The sequence below is a fragment of the Mustelus asterias genome, chromosome 22 (genome assembly GCF_964213995.1).
Source record: "Mustelus asterias chromosome 22, sMusAst1.hap1.1, whole genome shotgun sequence".
Taxonomy (NCBI): domain Eukaryota; kingdom Metazoa; phylum Chordata; class Chondrichthyes; order Carcharhiniformes; family Triakidae; genus Mustelus; species Mustelus asterias.
This window is the reverse complement of record NC_135822.1, coordinates 24,972,250-24,990,877: the sequence shown is the minus strand read 5'-3', so window position 1 is coordinate 24,990,877 and position 18,628 is coordinate 24,972,250. Positions and strand designations below refer to the sequence as shown.

The 18,628-nt window shown below is 43.0% G+C and overlaps 1 protein-coding gene across 2 annotated transcripts in view; it reads right to left on the bottom strand.

Annotated features, from left to right (window-relative positions):
* Positions 1 to 18,628, bottom strand: part of plekhm2 (pleckstrin homology domain containing, family M (with RUN domain) member 2) — a 58,656-nt gene that overhangs the window by 18,345 nt on the left and 21,683 nt on the right. The window contains exons 7-13 of one of the 2 annotated variants that reach the window (XM_078238994.1): positions 15,260 to 15,298; positions 13,680 to 13,739; positions 10,819 to 11,053; positions 8,851 to 9,702; positions 3,504 to 3,573; positions 1,634 to 1,724; positions 227 to 291 (exon numbers count right to left, since the gene is read on the bottom strand). In XM_078238994.1, coding sequence (XP_078095120.1) covers positions 227 to 291; positions 1,634 to 1,724; positions 3,504 to 3,573; positions 8,851 to 9,702; positions 10,819 to 11,053; positions 13,680 to 13,739; positions 15,260 to 15,298 — 1,412 coding nt within the window. The remainder of the gene's footprint in view (positions 1 to 226; positions 292 to 1,633; positions 1,725 to 3,503; positions 3,574 to 8,850; positions 9,703 to 10,818; positions 11,054 to 13,679; positions 13,740 to 15,259; positions 15,299 to 18,628) is intronic. The other variant, XM_078238995.1, reaches the window with a different exon arrangement.

Genomic DNA, 18,628 nt, shown 5'->3' with positions numbered 1-18,628 from the left:
TGAAGGCACAGGCTTGTTGGTATTCAATCCTGCATGTGCCAGCAAGCCTCCAGCACCCAGCACGAGCGGTTACAGCTCACACGAAAGACATCAGAGAGCCTCGGCAGAATATTGGGGTGGAGGGGGCTGGCAGAACGCAGAAATAAAAAGGATGAGGGCATCCTAACTAAGTTTAGTACAATCCTGGGCTGACAACCAATATCTGTGCATTCTGCAGCAAACTCACCGAAACGTAATCGAGCTCATTGTAAGACACTGCTTCTTCCATGGCGTAGGGCTTGTCTGCAGCTCCTGTACAGACCAACAGATAGCGTTAGACAATTAATCCAATTCACAGCACTCTTTATACTGTAACAACCCAACCAGCTTCTCCATTACACAATTCCATCCATGTATAACATTAAGCTTTAAGTTGGAGACAATCTGAACAATGCAGGAACTTTTACTCTTCTCATTTACACACAACTCATCCAACCATCAGGATTCTGAGGCCTTTTTTGTAAGCTGCGCTTTTCTTTGCAAGCCCCATGTTCTCCCACCAGAATTGAAAACACAACATTCTTACTGTGTACAGCTCCGTGGTTGCCAGTCTTTCTTTTTTCCATCATCTCTCTCAAGTGGTCTCAGTATGATGATGGCAGGGTATTCATTCATGAAGGGTAACAGACATTTCCCCATTTGCAAGGCGGTTTATTCCGACTCACCCACATTTTTGGGGTGGCACGGAGGCACAGTGGCTACCACTACTGCCTCACAGCGCCAGGGACCCACGTTCAATTCCGGCCTCGGGTGACTGTCTATGTGGAGTCTGCACGTTCTCCCCGTGGGTTTCCTCCGGGTGCTCTGGTTTCCTCCCACAGTCTGAAAGACGTGCGGGTTAGCTGGATTGGCCATGCTAAATTGCCCCTTAGTGTCAGGGGGATTAGCAGGGTAAATATATGGGGTTACAGGCATAGGGCCTGGGTGGGATTGTTATCGGTGCAGGCATCTTGGGCTGAATGGCCTCCTTCTGCACTTTAGGGATTCTATTTTTCATCTTTGATAAAATAACAAATCTTGGACTGAGAAATAATAGCTGTGATCGATATGGAATGATGTGGAGATGCCGGCGTTGGACTGGGGTAAACACAGTAAGAGTTTTAACAACACCAGATTAAAGTTCAACAGGTTTATTTGGTAGCAATGGTATTTGCTACCAAATAAACCTGTTGGACTTTAACCTGGTGTTGTTAAAACTCTTACATGGATATGGAAAACAGAGTTGCCATTATTTGTGCCAGCTACACAATTAACACAAAGGCCGAAATTTTACCACCTTGCCCACCCCAGAATCAGGGTGGGTGAGGCTCGCAGAATGGCATTCTCCATTGGCCTTGGGCGGGCAAAACAGTAAAATTCCAGCTGAAGTGTTTGTGGCCAAAGCCATAGGCAGCAGAATTGTGGAATTTGTTCTGCAAAAGGCTGTGATGAAGTAAATAGTAAAAAGAAAAGCTGACTTATATGGTCATCTTAAACAATGATTTTGTGAAGCTTTCATGCTAACAAAGGGGTGGGGATTTGGTCTTTAAGGTGATATTGTTTCACTCAGACATGACACCCAATCCCTGCCCGCCACACCAACAGATAGAGTTACCTTTCCTCAATAGGTAGATGTAACAGTCAGTCAATAGCACATAGAGCAACTGTAGATTCCCCTCCATATGACCCGTCCACATTCGCATCATCTAGGAAGAGACACCGGAGGAGCAGAGATAGAAAACGAGAAAGAAAAAAACCACATTGAAAACTGGTGAAGTATGAAGTCCTTTGCCAAATAAGAACAACTATCATAAATAACCAACAATTCAGTTTAATAGCCCAGTTAGTGAAGTTGAGTTTTTTAAGTTTATTTATTAGTATCACAAGTAGGCTTACATTAACACTGCAATGAAGTTACTGTGAAAATTCCCTAGTCGCCACACTTCGGGCCTGTTCGGGTACACTGAGGGAGTATTTATCATGGTCAATGCACCTAACCCGCATATCTTTGAACTGTGGGAGGAAACTGGAGCACCCGGATGTGGAGGCTTTGGAGTGGGTACAGAAAAGATTTACCAGGATGTTGCCTGGTATGGAGGGCATTAGCCATGAGGAGAGGCTAGAGAAATTTGGTTTGTTCTCACTGGAACGACGGAGGTTGAGGGGCGACCTGATAGAAGTCTACAAGATTGTGAGGGGCATGGACAGAGTGGATAGTCAGAAGCTTTTTCCCAGGGTGCAAGAGTCAATTACTAGGGGACATAGGTCTAAGATGCGAGGGGCAAGGTTTAAAAGGAGATGCACGAGGCAAGTTTTTTTTTTTACACAGAGGGTGGTGAGTGTCTGGAACTCGCTGCCGGGGGAGGTCGTGGAAGCAGATATGGTAGTGACTTTTAAGGGGCTTCTGGACAAATACATGAATAGGATGGGAATGGAGGGATATGGTTCCCGGAAGAGTAGGGGGGGGTTTAGTTCAGTCGGGCAGCATGGTCGGTGCAGGCTTGGAGGGCTGAAGGGCCTGTTCCTGTACTGTAATTTTCTTTGTTCACCCGGAGGAAACCCATGCAGACACGGGGAGAACGTGCAAACTCTGCAGACAGTGACCTAAGCCGGGAATCAAACCTGGGTTCCTGGTGCAGTGAGGCAGCAGTGCTAACCATTGTGCCACCATGCTGCTCACGACAGAAGCCAAGATGTTTACATGAACAATATTTCGGTTAACCAGCTCTGGCTTGACATCTGGCTCAGTGGAGCTCCCCAAACTCTTCAGCAACTTTAAAAATCTTTGCACAGCGACAGGACTGCCTGCCTGCATGCAGCAAATAGTTAGGGTCTAAAATAAAGGCCCCCTTTTACTTTCCACCCAAACAGCATTAGGCCTTCTTTGCCCCTGGGTGTTTCCTTCTAAATCATGCAGGTTTGTTCTTCTGTTGTCAGGTTCCCTTGCTCAGTTTCTATTTCCTTTCCCACTCTCATGTTTTGGGTTTTACCAGTTGCTTATTTTTCTCTCATTTCTCTCTGGGCTTTCCCCTGTTCATCCACTGGCTTATTTCCTATGTTGCTTCCCGAAAGTAGAATCTAAGATTCTATAACAGGAAAATCGGAGATATTAAAGGGGGAATCCCTCTTCTCTACATAGAGGGCAGTCAATCTCCTTAGAGGACTCAACATGGTTGAAACATTACCCATCTGTGCACAACTCCTTGGTGCCAGCAGTTTCCCAGTCATTTGCATTGTGCAAGTGCCAGCAAGATATTGGATCTGGTCCTCATCCTGTATCCACAGTTTGCAGGTTGGGTTACTGGATAGCAATCATAAGCTGTAATGCTGGACGAATGACCTCTCTAACACAGGCTGTTGAAATCAAGTGCAGTGCTCCCACTGCTACTCCCCCACTGGGGGTTGAATATGGTACCTTCCATAAGTATTAATCAGGATGCTTACACTTAAATCAGATTGGTTTTCTACCGCGGTCCTGCCCTTACCTTGTAGAGTTGCTCTTCATTCTCCTTGAAAACGTGAATCATCAGCAGAAGCAGCAGATTATTGTCAACCCTGAGGGGAAAGGACAGAAACACGAATCACAAGGCTGATGCCTCGACTTGCACCAACAGCTGCTGTAACACACTGGAGCAACTCTTATTAAAAAACTTCTTATTCAAATCAAACGGATTAAAAGAAAATTGAGAGAGAGAGAGAGAGAGAGTTTTCACACACCGGTATTGTTAAGAACCTGGAACAAACAGCCCCAGTCGCTGAAGCAATTGAGGTATTAAGGGATAGAGTGAAATGGTAGAGAAATCAGGAGCAACTCCTGCCCCAACCACGAGCTTCACATTTTAAATTCGCAATTGAAGATATTATTCTGGAAGACTGGGGAGGCAAAATTGTGAACATGAAACACATGCAAGCTAACAGCAAAGCGTCAGACTGGGCTTTTCTAGAGCAACGAAGATTTATGGGCAAGAGAAGAAAATTAAAAATGAACGGCTGGGCCGGAGTCTGACAACAAACAGCATGTCACATCAATTCACTTCTGAATTTAACTCTAAACAATTACCAGGGGAAGAGTCTCAAGTGAAGCCCAACAGATTTCTCTTGATACTGAATTGATTTATTAAGTTAATTTATTAGTTACAAGTAGGCTTACATTAACACTGCAATGAAGTTACTGTGAAATTCCCCTAGTCGCCACACTCCGGTGCCTGTTCAGGTCACTGCACCGAACCAGCACGTCTTTCAGACTGTGGGAGGCAACTGGAGCACCCGGAGGACACGGGGAGAACGTGCAAACTCCACACAGACAGTGACCTAAGCCGGGAATTGAACCCGAGTCCCTGGCGTTGTGAAGCAGCAGTGCTAACCACTGTGCCACCGTGCAGCCTATTTTCACTGTATCCCAACACATGTGACAAGTATCGTTTCTTGCATGCTTTACACACAAAACATACCGTTCATAGAGTATATAGGGGAGAAGGATAGGGCGCAGAATATAGTGTTACAGTTACCAATAGGGCAAAGTGAAGGATCAGCTTAATATGTGATAGGACCATTCAAAAATCTGATGGCAGCAGGGAAGAAGCTGTTCTTGAGTACATCAGAAATTATATGTGAAACGATATTTCTATCAGAGAAAACATGCCACAGGGTAGAAGAATACACATTTGATCTCCCTTGGTTCTGTTGCATGTTTACATGGTGCTGTTTTCAAAATGAAAAAAGCTTAAAGAGTTGTCATCGCAGGCTACTTTCACTTGCTATCTGACAACAGAGATCAACAGGTCACTCGCAAACAGCCTGAATGTTAGAACTTGGGGTCCAGAGATGGGTAATTCAGAAATTACATTGAGGCAGACACAAGGTAGAGATGGAGGTGGGGAAAGAAAAAGAGGGAAGGTTAATTGAGCAAAGCATAGTTGCAAATCTTACGAACCCTAGTACAGCATGGAACCATTTTGAAGGCTACTATGGAAGAAGATACAAAAGTCTGAGGTCACGGACCAACCGACACAAAAACAGCTTCTTCCCTGCTGCCGTCAGACTTTTGAATGGACTTACCTTGCATTAAGTTGATCTTTCTCTACACCCTAGCAATGACTGTAACATTGCATTCTGCACTCTCTCGTTTCCTTCTCTATGAACGGTATGCTTTGTCTGTATAGCGCGCAAGAAACAATACTTTTCACTGTATACTAATACATGTGAAAATAATAAATCAAATCAAAAGCTGCATCCAACATCTCATCGGGCAGTACATTTAAAATACTAATCACTTGTTACGCAAAAAAAATTTTTCCTCATGCCACCTCGGGCTGTTTTGCCAATCACCTTGAGACCGTGTCCTCTGGTTATTGACAATTCAGCCACTGGAAATAGCTTATTTATTTTATTTCGAAGCTTAACATGCCGACCAAATCTCAGTTGAGTCTTCTCTGTCACCTCACTTTTCTGCATCGAATTTCATCTGCCGTGTGCCCACCCATTTCATGAGCCAACGTCCTCTTGAAGTCTGTTACTACCTTCCTCACTTTTTAAACCAGACTTCCACACGGTGTAAGTTTTCAAATTTTGAAACTGCCCTGTACACCCACACCCAGCTGATTAATATTAAAAACAGCAGTGATCAAAGTATAGACAAAAAAAGCCAGACATTCACCACAATCCCTTTTCTATCCCTTAGTCAATTTGCATCTATGCTGCTACTGTTCCTTTTATCCAGAGGCTTCAATTTTATTACCCTAATATTTGGCACTTCAAATGCCCGTTAAAAAGTCTGCACTGTCAGGTCAAAAATACAATCTAGTTATCCAAACATGATTTATCCTGATAAATCAGCAGTCTCCTTTATTGTACCATGCTTGTCCAAGTGGCTAGTAATCGTTTCCCAGATTATTGTTTCTTTAAAGCTTCCCTGTCACTGATGTTAAACTAACTGGCCTATAATTTCAGATTTACCCTCTTTTTTTTTTTAAATTAGAGTGCACCACTCGCACTTCTGCAACCTTTTGACATTACCCTTGTATCCAAGGAGGATTGAGCCTCTGCAATTTCTATCCAGACTGGGTGATTTATCTACTTTTAGTACTGCCAGCTTTCATAGAATCCTACAGTGCAGGAGGTGGCCATTTGGCCCATCGAGTCTGCACCGACAACAAACCCACCCAGGCCCTATCCCCACAACCCCATGCATTTACCCTTGCTAGTCCCCCTGACACTAAGGGGCAATTTACTATGGCCAATCCACATAACCCACGCATCTTTGGACTGTTGGAGGAAACTGGAGCACCCAGAGGAAACTCACGCAGACACTGGGAGAACGTGCAAACTTCACACAGACAATGACACAAGTCGTAGTACCTCCTAGTACCCCCTCTATTTATTCTTATTTTGTTCGGTATCCCAGTAACCTAATTGACCATAGCTTTGGAAAACTCATCTGCCGTGTGTTGTGAATATCTAGCGTCTAGGAAAGAGGGTTGTAAAACACCATCAAGAATAGAATTTATTCATTTGGGTTACAGAATCAGAGAGTGGCATGGAAGGCAAAATGATTAATTTACTTTTCTGTTTGAGAACATCCAAGAGTATGCTATATTGTCATGGAGAGAGGATGTGGGGTGGAAGGTTCTTCTGTTTAATTTATCTGCATGTGTTTACTGACAGAAGCAGGCAGCTCTACAGATAGAAGCAGTTGTAGTTTTGATATGATGAAGGTTGCATCTCACCGGATTAAGAACACCAAACAGGAGGTGAGGCCTGCATTTAAAGCAAGGAAAATACTAACTTTATTGTTCATCTTGTGGAATGCAGGTGGGATTCTATTTCAGATTGGATTTTGCATGGGAAAAGCAGCTGGAAGATTTGACCAGTTTGGCGAGGAAGAAATCTACAGTGGTCCTCACAGAGCCTTGTGGCAGAAAGCAGTCAGCAAGCTTGGGAAGCTGTAGGAAGGCAATTCAATACAAGTTAGCAACCCGAACAAGGGGCATCTACAGTCACGAGGCCAGTAAAGAAAAGGTAGAGAGTCACATAACCAAAAAGCTAACGGAAGGATCCCCATAAAATTTTACCTTGGCGACATAGCTGGAAATTGAGAACTAAATGCTGGAGGGATATGGTATACAGTATACCTTTTGGGTTGGTCCCAGGAAAAGTGAATGAACCTTCAAGATTTGGTAAGATAACAGAACTCTTGGGGACAGGAAGGAGGAATAAGAGAGTTTATCGCACAAGTCTTCATAAACTATAGTGTTTAGTTAATAGTGCTTATTTTGTTTAATTCTTTTTGACGTACAATAAAGATGAGTTTTTGTTTAAAAAGTGAAATCCTGTGGTGTAGGTTCTGTCAGTTAATTACTGGACGGTTGGAATTCTTCTTTAAATGTTAACAGTCCCCAACAAGATTGTAACACTCAGTGAACACAAAGGCAAAGGAGTACTCATTTAGTACTTTAGCCACGCTTTCTACCTCCACCAGCAATTCCTCATTTTGGTCGTAAATCAACTCTACCACTCCTTTGATAACCATTTTACTGTTAATATGCCATAAGATTACATTTGGGTTCCCTTTCATGTTAGCCACTAATCTATTCTCGTATTGTCTTTTTTGGTCCTTTTATTTCCTTTTTCATTTGCCCTTAATATTTAGTCTGATTTTCCCTGCACTATCAAGTTGTCAGCTGTCACAGCCCATTCTTTTTCCTACTCTCTAATCGCTTAGTCATTCAGAGAGCTCTGGCTTTGGTTGCTCTCCCTTTCCTCAAATGTTCCTTAAACTGTACCTGAACCATGTCCTCATTAAAGGCCTCTAATTGCTACAGTACATTTCTGCCTGCTGGTCTTTGACTCCAATTTACCAGAGCCAGGCTCCTCTTCAATTTGATAAAATTAGCCCTCTTCCAGTTAGGTTTTTTTAAATTCTGAATTTCTCCTTTTATTCTAAATTTCTCCTCAATATTATGATCATTATTCTCGAGATGCTCCCCAACATGCTCCATTTACACTAAGCATAGCTTAGATGCAGAGTTAAAAACTTTATCCACTCTGCCCTATTATAACATCTTTTCACAACAATAATCTTGTCCCCTCGCCAAGAAAGATTGTCAATTTGGGACAATTTTAAAAATACTACCCAGATGTTTTCCATGTAGGATTTTTACAGCCAGACACAAAAATACACTTTCATTCCATCAGTTTGAGCTGCACTCAAACCTAGGTTCCAGAGGTGAAAAGCCAAGGTTTAATCCAAAGCACTAAGCTCCTAAATCTTTAGAGATTTAGTTTATTCCTCTTAACTGATTGAAATCAGAGATGGGAACTGAGAAATTCAACAGACACACAAACTACAGTACAGATTAGAATGTGTGGGGCAGATTGATAACACAGAACATGGAGACAAACAGCATCAGCAGCTTCAAGAGGGAGGGGAATAGGTTTTTGATGAAAGAGGGAGCAAGGTGTGGGATTTTGAGGAACATTAGCAACAGCCAGGTGGGCTGCAATTACCTTTTCCAGTCCTGTCATTCTGGCTGACTTATTTTCAGGACTTTAGCATGTACATTTTATGAAAAATCAACTGATTGAAAATTGGAATGAAGGGCATCATAAAACTTCCTGTGAACTGAATATTTCAATGTCAAATACAGAGATGAAGGACGTAAACATAAGCCTAAAGAGTTTCCATGGAGTGTTTGGAGCAGTTAATAGAGTTACGGCGAGTTACAGCTTCCATTACGCAAACACTAAATTTAATTTGCTTTGCACTTTAGAAAATATTATATTTCTAATTATGACTAAACACAGTTAGAATATTTAACGATCACACTACTTTACCTGAACTCAGCAGAATGGGTTAGTTCTGAGGGGCTACTTTGAGCTTTCTCTTCCTCCTCTGTACCCTCAGAGGTTAAAGTCTGAATTTCCAACTGCTCCACATTTGTCTCTGATACCTTGCCGGTTTCAACATCAGCCAGTTTATCTTGTTCTGGAAGAGCGTCTGTGCTTTCTGTTCTGTGGCACTCTGGGACAGCAGCTTCCTCTGTCGTCCGTGGTTCCTCTACAGCATCAGGGACTTTTTCTCCTTCGCACGCTTCTGTGCCAGCAACCTCATGGCCACTAAAAACATGCGCTGGTTGGCCATCCCCTGCAAGGTCATAGTTGCAGCTACCTGTTGCACCAGCACCTGGACTCTCGAGGGCAAACCTGTAGAAATCCACGGCAGGTGGCATCCGCTCACTATACTGGCTATACGAAGGTTCATCCGGGGCTTCCCCCGGGACAGAAGTCCGAAAGGGCTGCTCAGGATGATCACCATCTGACGTCCACGTGTTGGCATCCAACGTCCCATTGAGCTGCTCCATCACCTTGCTCAAGGGATTCCCAACACTGTTCATAGACGTGTCCTTCATCTGTGGTATTAGCAGACCTGGCTGGGGGGCATCCACATCAGACTCTCTACGCGTCAGCTGTAACATCTTGTCCTGGGAGTTGCAGCCCTCCTCACCAGCAGCAATCCCTTGGGACTTCTGCAGACCCATTTCATCACTCTGTTCTTCAGAATCACTGCCCTGCTTGGACTTGGCGCCTTCCCCTGTTGACAGCTGTACATCTGCATTTTTAGCATCAAGAATTTGTTCCTCAGACTTTGCTCTTTTCTTCTTGGGCGTTCTCCTCTTCTTTGCTAATCTGTGGAGTTGAAATCATAAACAATTAGAATCAGCAACTTCCTCAAATGTTACAGGAGGGAAATGCACCTTCCACTGACTTACGGCGCATAAGGCTCCAAGTTGGTTGAACTTAGCCAGGGGTAGGGGGGAGGCATTGGCATTGCTACAAAATTGGTCTCAGCACCCAGGGCTAGTGAGGGGGAAAAAAATAGGAGTCAAAGTTCCCGCTCCTGGGCAAAGTATCGAAGGGCAGTCAGAATCAACTGATTTACATCACAGCAAGAGAAAGAAGGAAGACAATCAAGTGGCATGCTCCCGCTGAACTCTCCCTAAATCACAGATCAAAATGAAAATAGTCTTTGAAGATAGAAGAATTAATTTTAAATTTAAGTCAATTAGCCTTATTCCCAATGTGTTTTGCCACCCGACACTCAGTGGAACACTGGTACTGTCCAATCACGATTGGCAGAGCACTCAAAGTTCATAGACAGAACCCTTTGACTGTACATTTTATTGCGGAAAGATGACAATTCAGAATGCAAATATAAATGAGCAGATATCAAAGACTGTACAGCAGTGTAGCGCATGGTTATATTAGCTCAGTGCACAATAAACCATGGGCTTACATTCATTTCCAAACATATTGGGTTCTGCCTTTCAGTAGTGGCCAGGCAGTTTTGTAACATTTAATGGTTTGAAGACCATAGCTCTTCACAAACTAGTCCACACAGATCCAGGAGGTTACAACTGATAGGTGTGGCACAGGATGAAAAATAGACCTACATTTGTACAGCACTATTCACAACCTCAGAACATCCCAAAGCACTTTACAGCAAATTAAGTACTTATTTTGAAGTAGGCAATCGTGTAATGTAGGCAATTTGCAAAAAGTCAGCTCACACAAGTAGCAATGTGATCAGATTTTTTTTTAAAAGTGATGCTGGTTGGGAGATAAATATTAGTAAGGACACCCGGGAAGAGCAGTACTTTGTCACGTACCTAAAGGCAAACAAAGCAATATGAAAGTTAATGCCACCTCTTTAGGAGACAGGGATCAAAATGAGATTGTACATTTTCCAGTGAAAGTTAAATCACACTCCAGCTCCCCAGTCAAGTCCTAATCACAATGGCTGACCTAATTACTTCAAGCTCTGTGCTGCTCTCCTGGAGATCTGGCGTGCTCGCCTCTCTGTCGGGCTCAGGACACGGCACAACGGTGCCATTTGGCGTTTGCGGAGATTCCTCTTTCTCATTATTGAAGGGGTTGTAGCGTAGGGTTGGGCTCCTGGTGTTGGGCTTGCTGTTTGACGGCAGACTCTCAGAGGTTCCAGATCGAGGGCAGCTGCTGACTGTGTCTGTCAGTTCACCCTCTACAGGAAATAAGTACAAAAAAAAGGTGTAGAAAGCAATGTTTATTTCTGGGATAGTTTTAATTTAAATGAAAGTATATATTTTCTTACATTATCAAATCGGCAAAGAGAATGGGGTTATCAGAAGCAGCATTTTAAGCAAGACTGAAAATTAGTGTATAGTCCAGCTCATCTCCCACAATCACTTAGAACCATCTCTGTAATCCTACACCGAGGACTACAGATTCACTCACTTAACACCAGCATCAACAGCACATGGTTATCTCCAATTAGGAATATAGACATTCTGCTGTCCCAGGAATCTAGTTGCTTTAGTATTTCTTCTGTGGAAGAAGAGGGCACCCATCCAAATGAGACACCTTGTTCAGTGTTCAGTAATGTCTCAGATCTGATGAGGGAACCATGATGTACAATAAACACAGCAACATAGATCCAATAAAAAGCTCCATTGTAGATAGCATAGGCAGTTCGGCTGGAAGAAGAATAGAAAGCAAAAAAACTTCCCAAAAGCCAACAGGGATAGCAACCAAAAGTTGTGAAGATTCCACTCACCTACTTCTCTTATTCATGCTCTGGAGGGCTGAATTTTTCCAAAGGAGCTGGAAGTTCCGTTGCCAGGAGTGAAAACAGGAGCTGACTCTGCTCCATTAGCCAGTGTGACACTGGGTTGGCATTTTGCTGGCAGTGGACAATTAACAGGCCTTCGCCAGGGTTGCCATCCAGTTGAGGATAGCAGCCCATTCCCAGAACTGCCAACCCAATCAATCCGAGGGCCAGTTGTTCAGCAGCGTCACCACGAGTGGTGGCTAGCGCTGATGCTATAGCTCCAGGTTGAGGATACCTCAACAGTGACGAGCACTGGAAGACATTTTCTTCAACGGATAGGTTGCAGAATTCCTGGCATTCAGGCATAGCCACAATACAAATCATTTCCTGTTTACTGCTGAATCAAAACACTCACCAAGGAAAATCCCACAACATAAAATACCTGCCATTATTTGGCAGATGATGAGGGGCAGGTCGTTCTAGACTATTGAACCTTTTGGAAGCCAAGTGAGAAGGACAAGGAGTTGGTGAGGGGAGAGGGGGGGGGGGGGGGGGGAGAGAGAGGATGGTGTGTGTGTGTGTGTGTGTGTGGAGACTGTCAACAATTGCTATCTATAAAGGCCAAGAGTTGACTGATGACCACAAATCTCAATTCTCACACCTAGAATCAACCAGCTGGTATTGCACGTGGCAGAGTTTCCAAACATATACATGAAGCAGAGTGAATGAAAATCTCATGGTATTGTATATTTCTGGTAGTATGTGACTCCAGTTTGATGATACACCCAATGGTGAAATTATCTGCTCCCTCCTAGAAGGACACTGGTCCTGAAAAGCCATAAACAATATAGCCAGGTGGCTCCATCTTTCCAAGAGTTTGAGCATAATAACTTATGCTTTGACAAGGGTCCCTCAGGGCATTGTGAAGATCCAGTTACTCTTACAAGTCCCAATGACATGAAACACGGATCAATTTGGCAGAAAGGAAACAGCAGAGGGTGAGATTGTAAAAGGGTGACATTATGGAACGCCTTGGGTCAGTCCAGGTTGGTGACTTTGCCACACTACATCAAGGACAGTCGCATCAAAAAACATCCTAAAAAGAACTATGTCCACGTTGATTCTCACCATTGGGGAGCTGGGCTTATTTCAACATAAGAAAAAGGAGACGAAAAATAAACTGCATTATGTTAAGCAATACACAGGTTTCTAAACTTTTGGGCAACAGTCCTACATTAAAAATACAACTAAAATTAGAATGGAGTAAATCCAAAGTGAAAAAGATTATCCCTGAATATTACTTCACTGTCTGTGTGGAGTATGCATGTTCTCCCCGTGTCTGCGTGGGTTTCCTCCCACAGTCCAAAGATGTGTGGGTTAGGCTGATTGGCCATGGTAAATTGCCCTTAGTGTCAGGGGGCCTAGCTCGGGAAATGCATGGGGTTATGGGGATAGGGCCTGGGTGGGATTGTGGTCGGTGCAGGCTCGATGGGCCGAATGACCTCCTTCTGCACTGTAGGATTATATGATTACACTCGGTGAACCAAAGTCAAAGCACGCAGCAATCAAAATCACAGAATAATCTGTCGGTCTTTAGTAGCTGGGCAACACGAGTTGACTCTTACAGGCGAGATAGATTTCCTTTAACAAACCTATGCCAAGTCAGAGAGGCTCTGTATGTCAAGATCTGGCTTCGTTCTAGTTGCCTGCCAGGTTCTAGTTGTCTGTCGGAGATGTTAGTCACAGTTGTGCTACACAATGGAATTAAAAAATATATATTCTTGAAATGCAAAAGAAACTACTAAGGTTGCATTTATTATCCAAAAAGGCATGTGTTGCAATTAAGATTTCTGCAAAACAGCCAGATTATACTAGCTCTGATTACGATGTGAAAGCCATCACCACAGAATCATGTTAAAGATGTCAGTTCATGATTTCAGCCATTTTTTTCTCTGTCCAACACCAAATGCACATGAACACAACCACTGAAGCAGCCCTGGCAGGCATGCAGTGAGTGAGACAGACAGCGTTAGGGACAGAGCATGCAACAGGCAGCAACACAAGCCTAAGAGAGTCCCACCTTCCCAGTCTGTGCTGGGTATGGACTGTGCTGCAGGAAAGACATCTCCAAAATCATAATCTATAATGAAAGGAAGAGAAAAACACACAAAAAAAAAACAAAATCTGTAACAATGGAAGTCATGGTGTCACATTCAAATAGCATGAGATGTATTCAGTGTCACATATAGATGAAAGGTATTGACGGTTGTTCCAGCAATACCCACAAACAATTCCACATTCCAATTGCCTTCCAACCATCTTTTTACAGGTGTTGGACACACTCGAGATGGGGCTGTTACCCCTCTCAGGAAATGGATGATGTTTTTCCACTCTGGGACCATTGGGTTTAAAACCAGAACCAGAAAGTTGGAATGAAAGTTCTCTATTTGTTAGGCGGGCACGAGACTCCATGTGAACCAAGCTCGGGACATGATGATAAAATACAAAAACACTATCCCCAGTTGGCAATCTCACTTAAGAGGCCATGGAATGGCTGGTAAAGGGGAGGGAAAAGGCCGTTCTGGTTCAAGTGGAAAAGATTTACGGTGTCTAACCTGACGCAGAGCATTGAAATGTGTAACATATTCAATATCACTTCCTTGACCGTGGACAACAGAAAACGCGGCTGTTTCTTAACAGCAGAGTGTTTTTAAGTACACTATTGAGTATCAATTTGCTTGTACAATACAAGTCCATAGAGCCCCCACACTTCTTCATCTGGAGATTATTGCTCAATTAAACCACATCCTTAGCTGATATTGATCCTGACAGTCACCAATTTTTCATCACTGCTAATTGTGTGTCAACACATTGCAATGTTGAAACATTGCTATCCCCCAAGCCAGTGCTCTACATCCCACAGTGCAGCCATGGTTTGGGCTGCAAAATACATACAGTACTTGAAATTGGAGCGCTGCAATTAGCCCACGTAAATCCAGCACACTTCGTATTGACGTGTACACTAAGCAGCGAGAGCTCATAGCAATCAATGCTCATTGGGTGTGGTGCAGTTGTTTACAAATCCCACCCTAATAATTAAGTCATTACTCTACAGTATCCTGCAGTCTGCTAGGGCAAAATCCTGGGAACTTCCCAAAAGCACAGTGAGTGTACCTACACCAGACTGGCTGCAGCAGGTCAAGACAGAACTCAACACCACCTTCTCTTAGCCTTGCTAGCTGTGCCCATTTCCAGGAATGAATTAAAATAAACCTCAAATTGCAAAGTCGAATGACAATCCATCCAAATGAATTCAACCCACAATTTTGAGATCCCGATCCTTAAAATGCTAACCCATAATGGCCTATTGCTCCGAATGCGCTGGAGGGACATCCTTGCATTCCTCACCCCAAGGCCATTTTTTCTGTTTCAATAACATATAGCCAGGCTTTGTGCTGACCTGAAATTCAACAAGCCAAAACCTCTATATTTGTCCGAGCCTCAACATTTTGACCAAAACCAACCTCTCCCACTTCAAATCATGTTTTCTCCGACGGCGACAAGTTCAGCACTGCAAACCTTACTTCATAAATTATCCACAACACAGAAAATGTTTCAGTTACTTGGCAAGCCGCCTCCCAATCAAAGAGCAAGACATACCTATGAGAGGCCTTGTCAGATTGCTGTCCCTCCAATTCACTGCAGGAACAAATGTAAAGATGTTCACACTGTGCAGAGACTGTCTTCTGGGTTATGCTGTCTTATCACTTCCTAACAAAAATATCTACTGTTTGGTAGAAAAGTTCAAGCTTAACAAGTTTGAAGAATTACCTAGTTGGCTTGTGCCAGCTACAAGAGTAGATAAGTTCAATTGTAAGACAAAAGGACAATCCAGGCCAAAATGTAGGCGTATCTTTTGAGTGTTTGGGTTCACCCTGCTTTCTCACTCCATCAATGAACATTAAGCAACACTACCAAACATCATCCAGTTTTTACCAATTTTGGGTGTGTTGGTGGAGGGTGGGGGATCAATGAATGACTCCTAATTCCAGCCATCTGTCCTTTTATGTCCCAGAGTAACAGCTCCAGTTATAAACAAGTGTATGTTTTCAGTAATAAAAAAATGAATGTATTTAGTTCTCCAGTAACCTGCACCATCTTCTGATTATGGTTTGTTTTCCTGTTGTTTTCCTTGTCTGTTACGGTTTATAACTCTCTCTTCCTGCTATGCTAGCGTTTTTCCTGTTAGCAGATTAGAAACAGCTGAGATTTAACAGACAAAAAAACTCTTGCTGACTAATGCTGCAGAGTTGTTTGTTGGCAGTACAGTAATACCAGCTGTTGGCAGTGTGGAAACTTCCCAGTTACACGGCAGGATTAATGAGGTATGCTGCCTTTCATAACGTTTTGTTAAGAAAGACACAGTACAGGCAGGGGGAGCAAAACTACTTGCCCAGACTGCATGGTGCTCACACTTAGGTTGTTACTTGAAGCAACACGGCAAGAAGTGTTGGTTGACACAATCCTTGGTGTACAATGCGTAATGTAAACCTCATTTACCCTGACATTTGCTGTTAACTGAAGGTAAATATGATCCATGTAGTGAACACTGGAAACTTGTGTGCTTTGGGAGGCAAAATGAGTGTGCACCAAAAGCTAGAACAAAAACTGATGTCCACAAAGATCTGACTGCTGAAACCTTTTAAAAATAAATCCAGGAGAAAATGCATTGTTGCAAAAATCAAACTTTTTTAAAATGTTGGCTCTACCTAATGCTTGGCTCTACCACCCTGTTTGATTAAGTTTCTTTCTAATTCTGCATTCAAGGGTCAATGGCCTAAGTGGTGAAACTGAGTTCCACAGGCTTGAGTGATGTGTCAATGCTTGCCATTGGTGTACTTGGTAGATTAATGTATTTGATAATGGCTGAAGCAGTAACAATTCTTGTGGTGCTGCTGCCTACATTATTTTTTATTGACTTTGGATTGAAGCTCAAACTCTTCCAGTTCCACTGGATTGCTTGGCTTGGACTGTACTGAGCCCAAAGCAAAAAAGGTGTATTCCACGATTGGGCAGATGCAGACTTGTAGTCTCTGCTGGTGACAGTAGTTATTTGCAAATAGGAACGTGGTGGTTCATGGCTCACAATAGATATTGACTAAAGAGTTGACATAAATGGGTCTTTTTCTGATTAGCAGTCAACTAGTGGGGTTCCGCAGGGGTCTGTGCTAGGCCACACCTGGAATATTGTGCACAGTTTTGACATCCTTATCGGAGGAAGGATGTCCTTGCTATAGAGGGTGGACAGCGGAGGTTTACCGGGCTGATTCCTGGGATGGCTGGTCTGTCATACGAGGACAGACTAAGGCGGTTAGGATTATATTCACTGGAGTTTAGAAGAGTGAGAGGGAATCTCATAGAAACTTACAAAATTCTAACAGGGTTAGACAGGGTAGATTCAGAAAGAATGTTCCCAATGGTGGAGGAGCCCAGAGGAGGGGTTATAGTTCGAGGATAAGGGGTAAAACTTTTAGAAGTGATGGGAGGAGAAATGATTTCACCCAGAGGGAGGTGAATGTGAGGAATTCACTACCACGGAATGTAGTTGAGGCCAAACGTTGTCTGATTTCAAGAAGAAATTAGATATAGCTCTTGGGGAAAAAGGGATCAAGGGATATGGGGGGGGGGGGGGGGGGGGGGGGGGAAATCGGGATATTGAATTTGATGAATAGCCATGATCAAAATGAATGGCGAAGGATGCTTGAAGGGCCGAATGGCCTACTCCTGCTTCTAGTTTCTATGACTTGGTCTTCTTCATGCTGAAGGTTGCATACCATGTGTGAACCTCCTACAAAGCATGTTTGAACTATATATGCATCCAGTGATTACTAGTTGGCAGTTATTCTGCACAGCGCAGAATAAGCATATGCAATGCCAAACATGCTTCTCAGGTTCTGCTGCACAAATTCTGTGACACAGCAAAATGTTCATCTATGATAGGGAAGAGAGCAAGTCATTAGCTCCTCAAGCCTGTTCCACCATTCAATCAGATCATGACTAATCTGCAAACTAGCCCCATTCACTTGCCTTTGCTCTGTTTACCTTAATACCGTTGGCGAACAAAAAACTATCAATCTCAGTTTTAAAATTAATTGATTTTGTGCCAATTGCCATTTGCGGAAGAGAGCTCCAAACTTCTATCAGTCTGTGCATGAAGAAGCGTTTTCTAATTTCACCTCTGAAAGGGTTGGCTCAAATCTTTACACTGTGTCTCCTGGTCCTACACTCTGCAATGAACGGAAATCCTTTCTCCCAAAACTATGCTCCTTTAATATCTTGAGCTTCAACTAAATCAATGCATAACCTTTGAAATTATAGGGAATGCAACCTTCATTTTTTTTAATGTTCTCTCCTCGCAGCTCAACCCTTGGATCTATGACCTATTACTTGCAATTAAATCATGTCTGCAGATCAAACAAGCTTCTAACAAGTCATAATTTATCAGAGTCAATATCGGAGTGATTTGTAAAAGCGAGTGAAGGACTCCAGAATATGGATGTTTGCTGCATTACAGCAGATATTGCATTACAACCCATGCTTGTGATGGACTATCCATTAGCTTTTGAAGCATTTCAACTACAAAACCACAATTTCCTTGCAATCTGTACTTGTGCTCCACCATGCAGAACACATTCAAATTATTAACTATTGAACCATCTGCATGATATGCATTTCAAGGTCAGATTGAGGATGAATAAATTTTCACTTCACTAACTGCAGCACGTCACATCATTTCATTATGACTGGTGCTGATTAACACAGTCATTGAGATATACAGCATGGAATGATTATGATGTCTTCTCTGTAAAATATATATGTGTTTTTTTAAATTGCTCAGTGATTTTCATTGACTTGTTCAGAGTTATTCATGCCGTACATGCATGTCCTCCTCATTCATCACTGGGATGAAAGGGAGAGCTTGTGAGCTCTTCCAATAGGTAATTTTGGGGCACGGTGGCACAGTGGTTA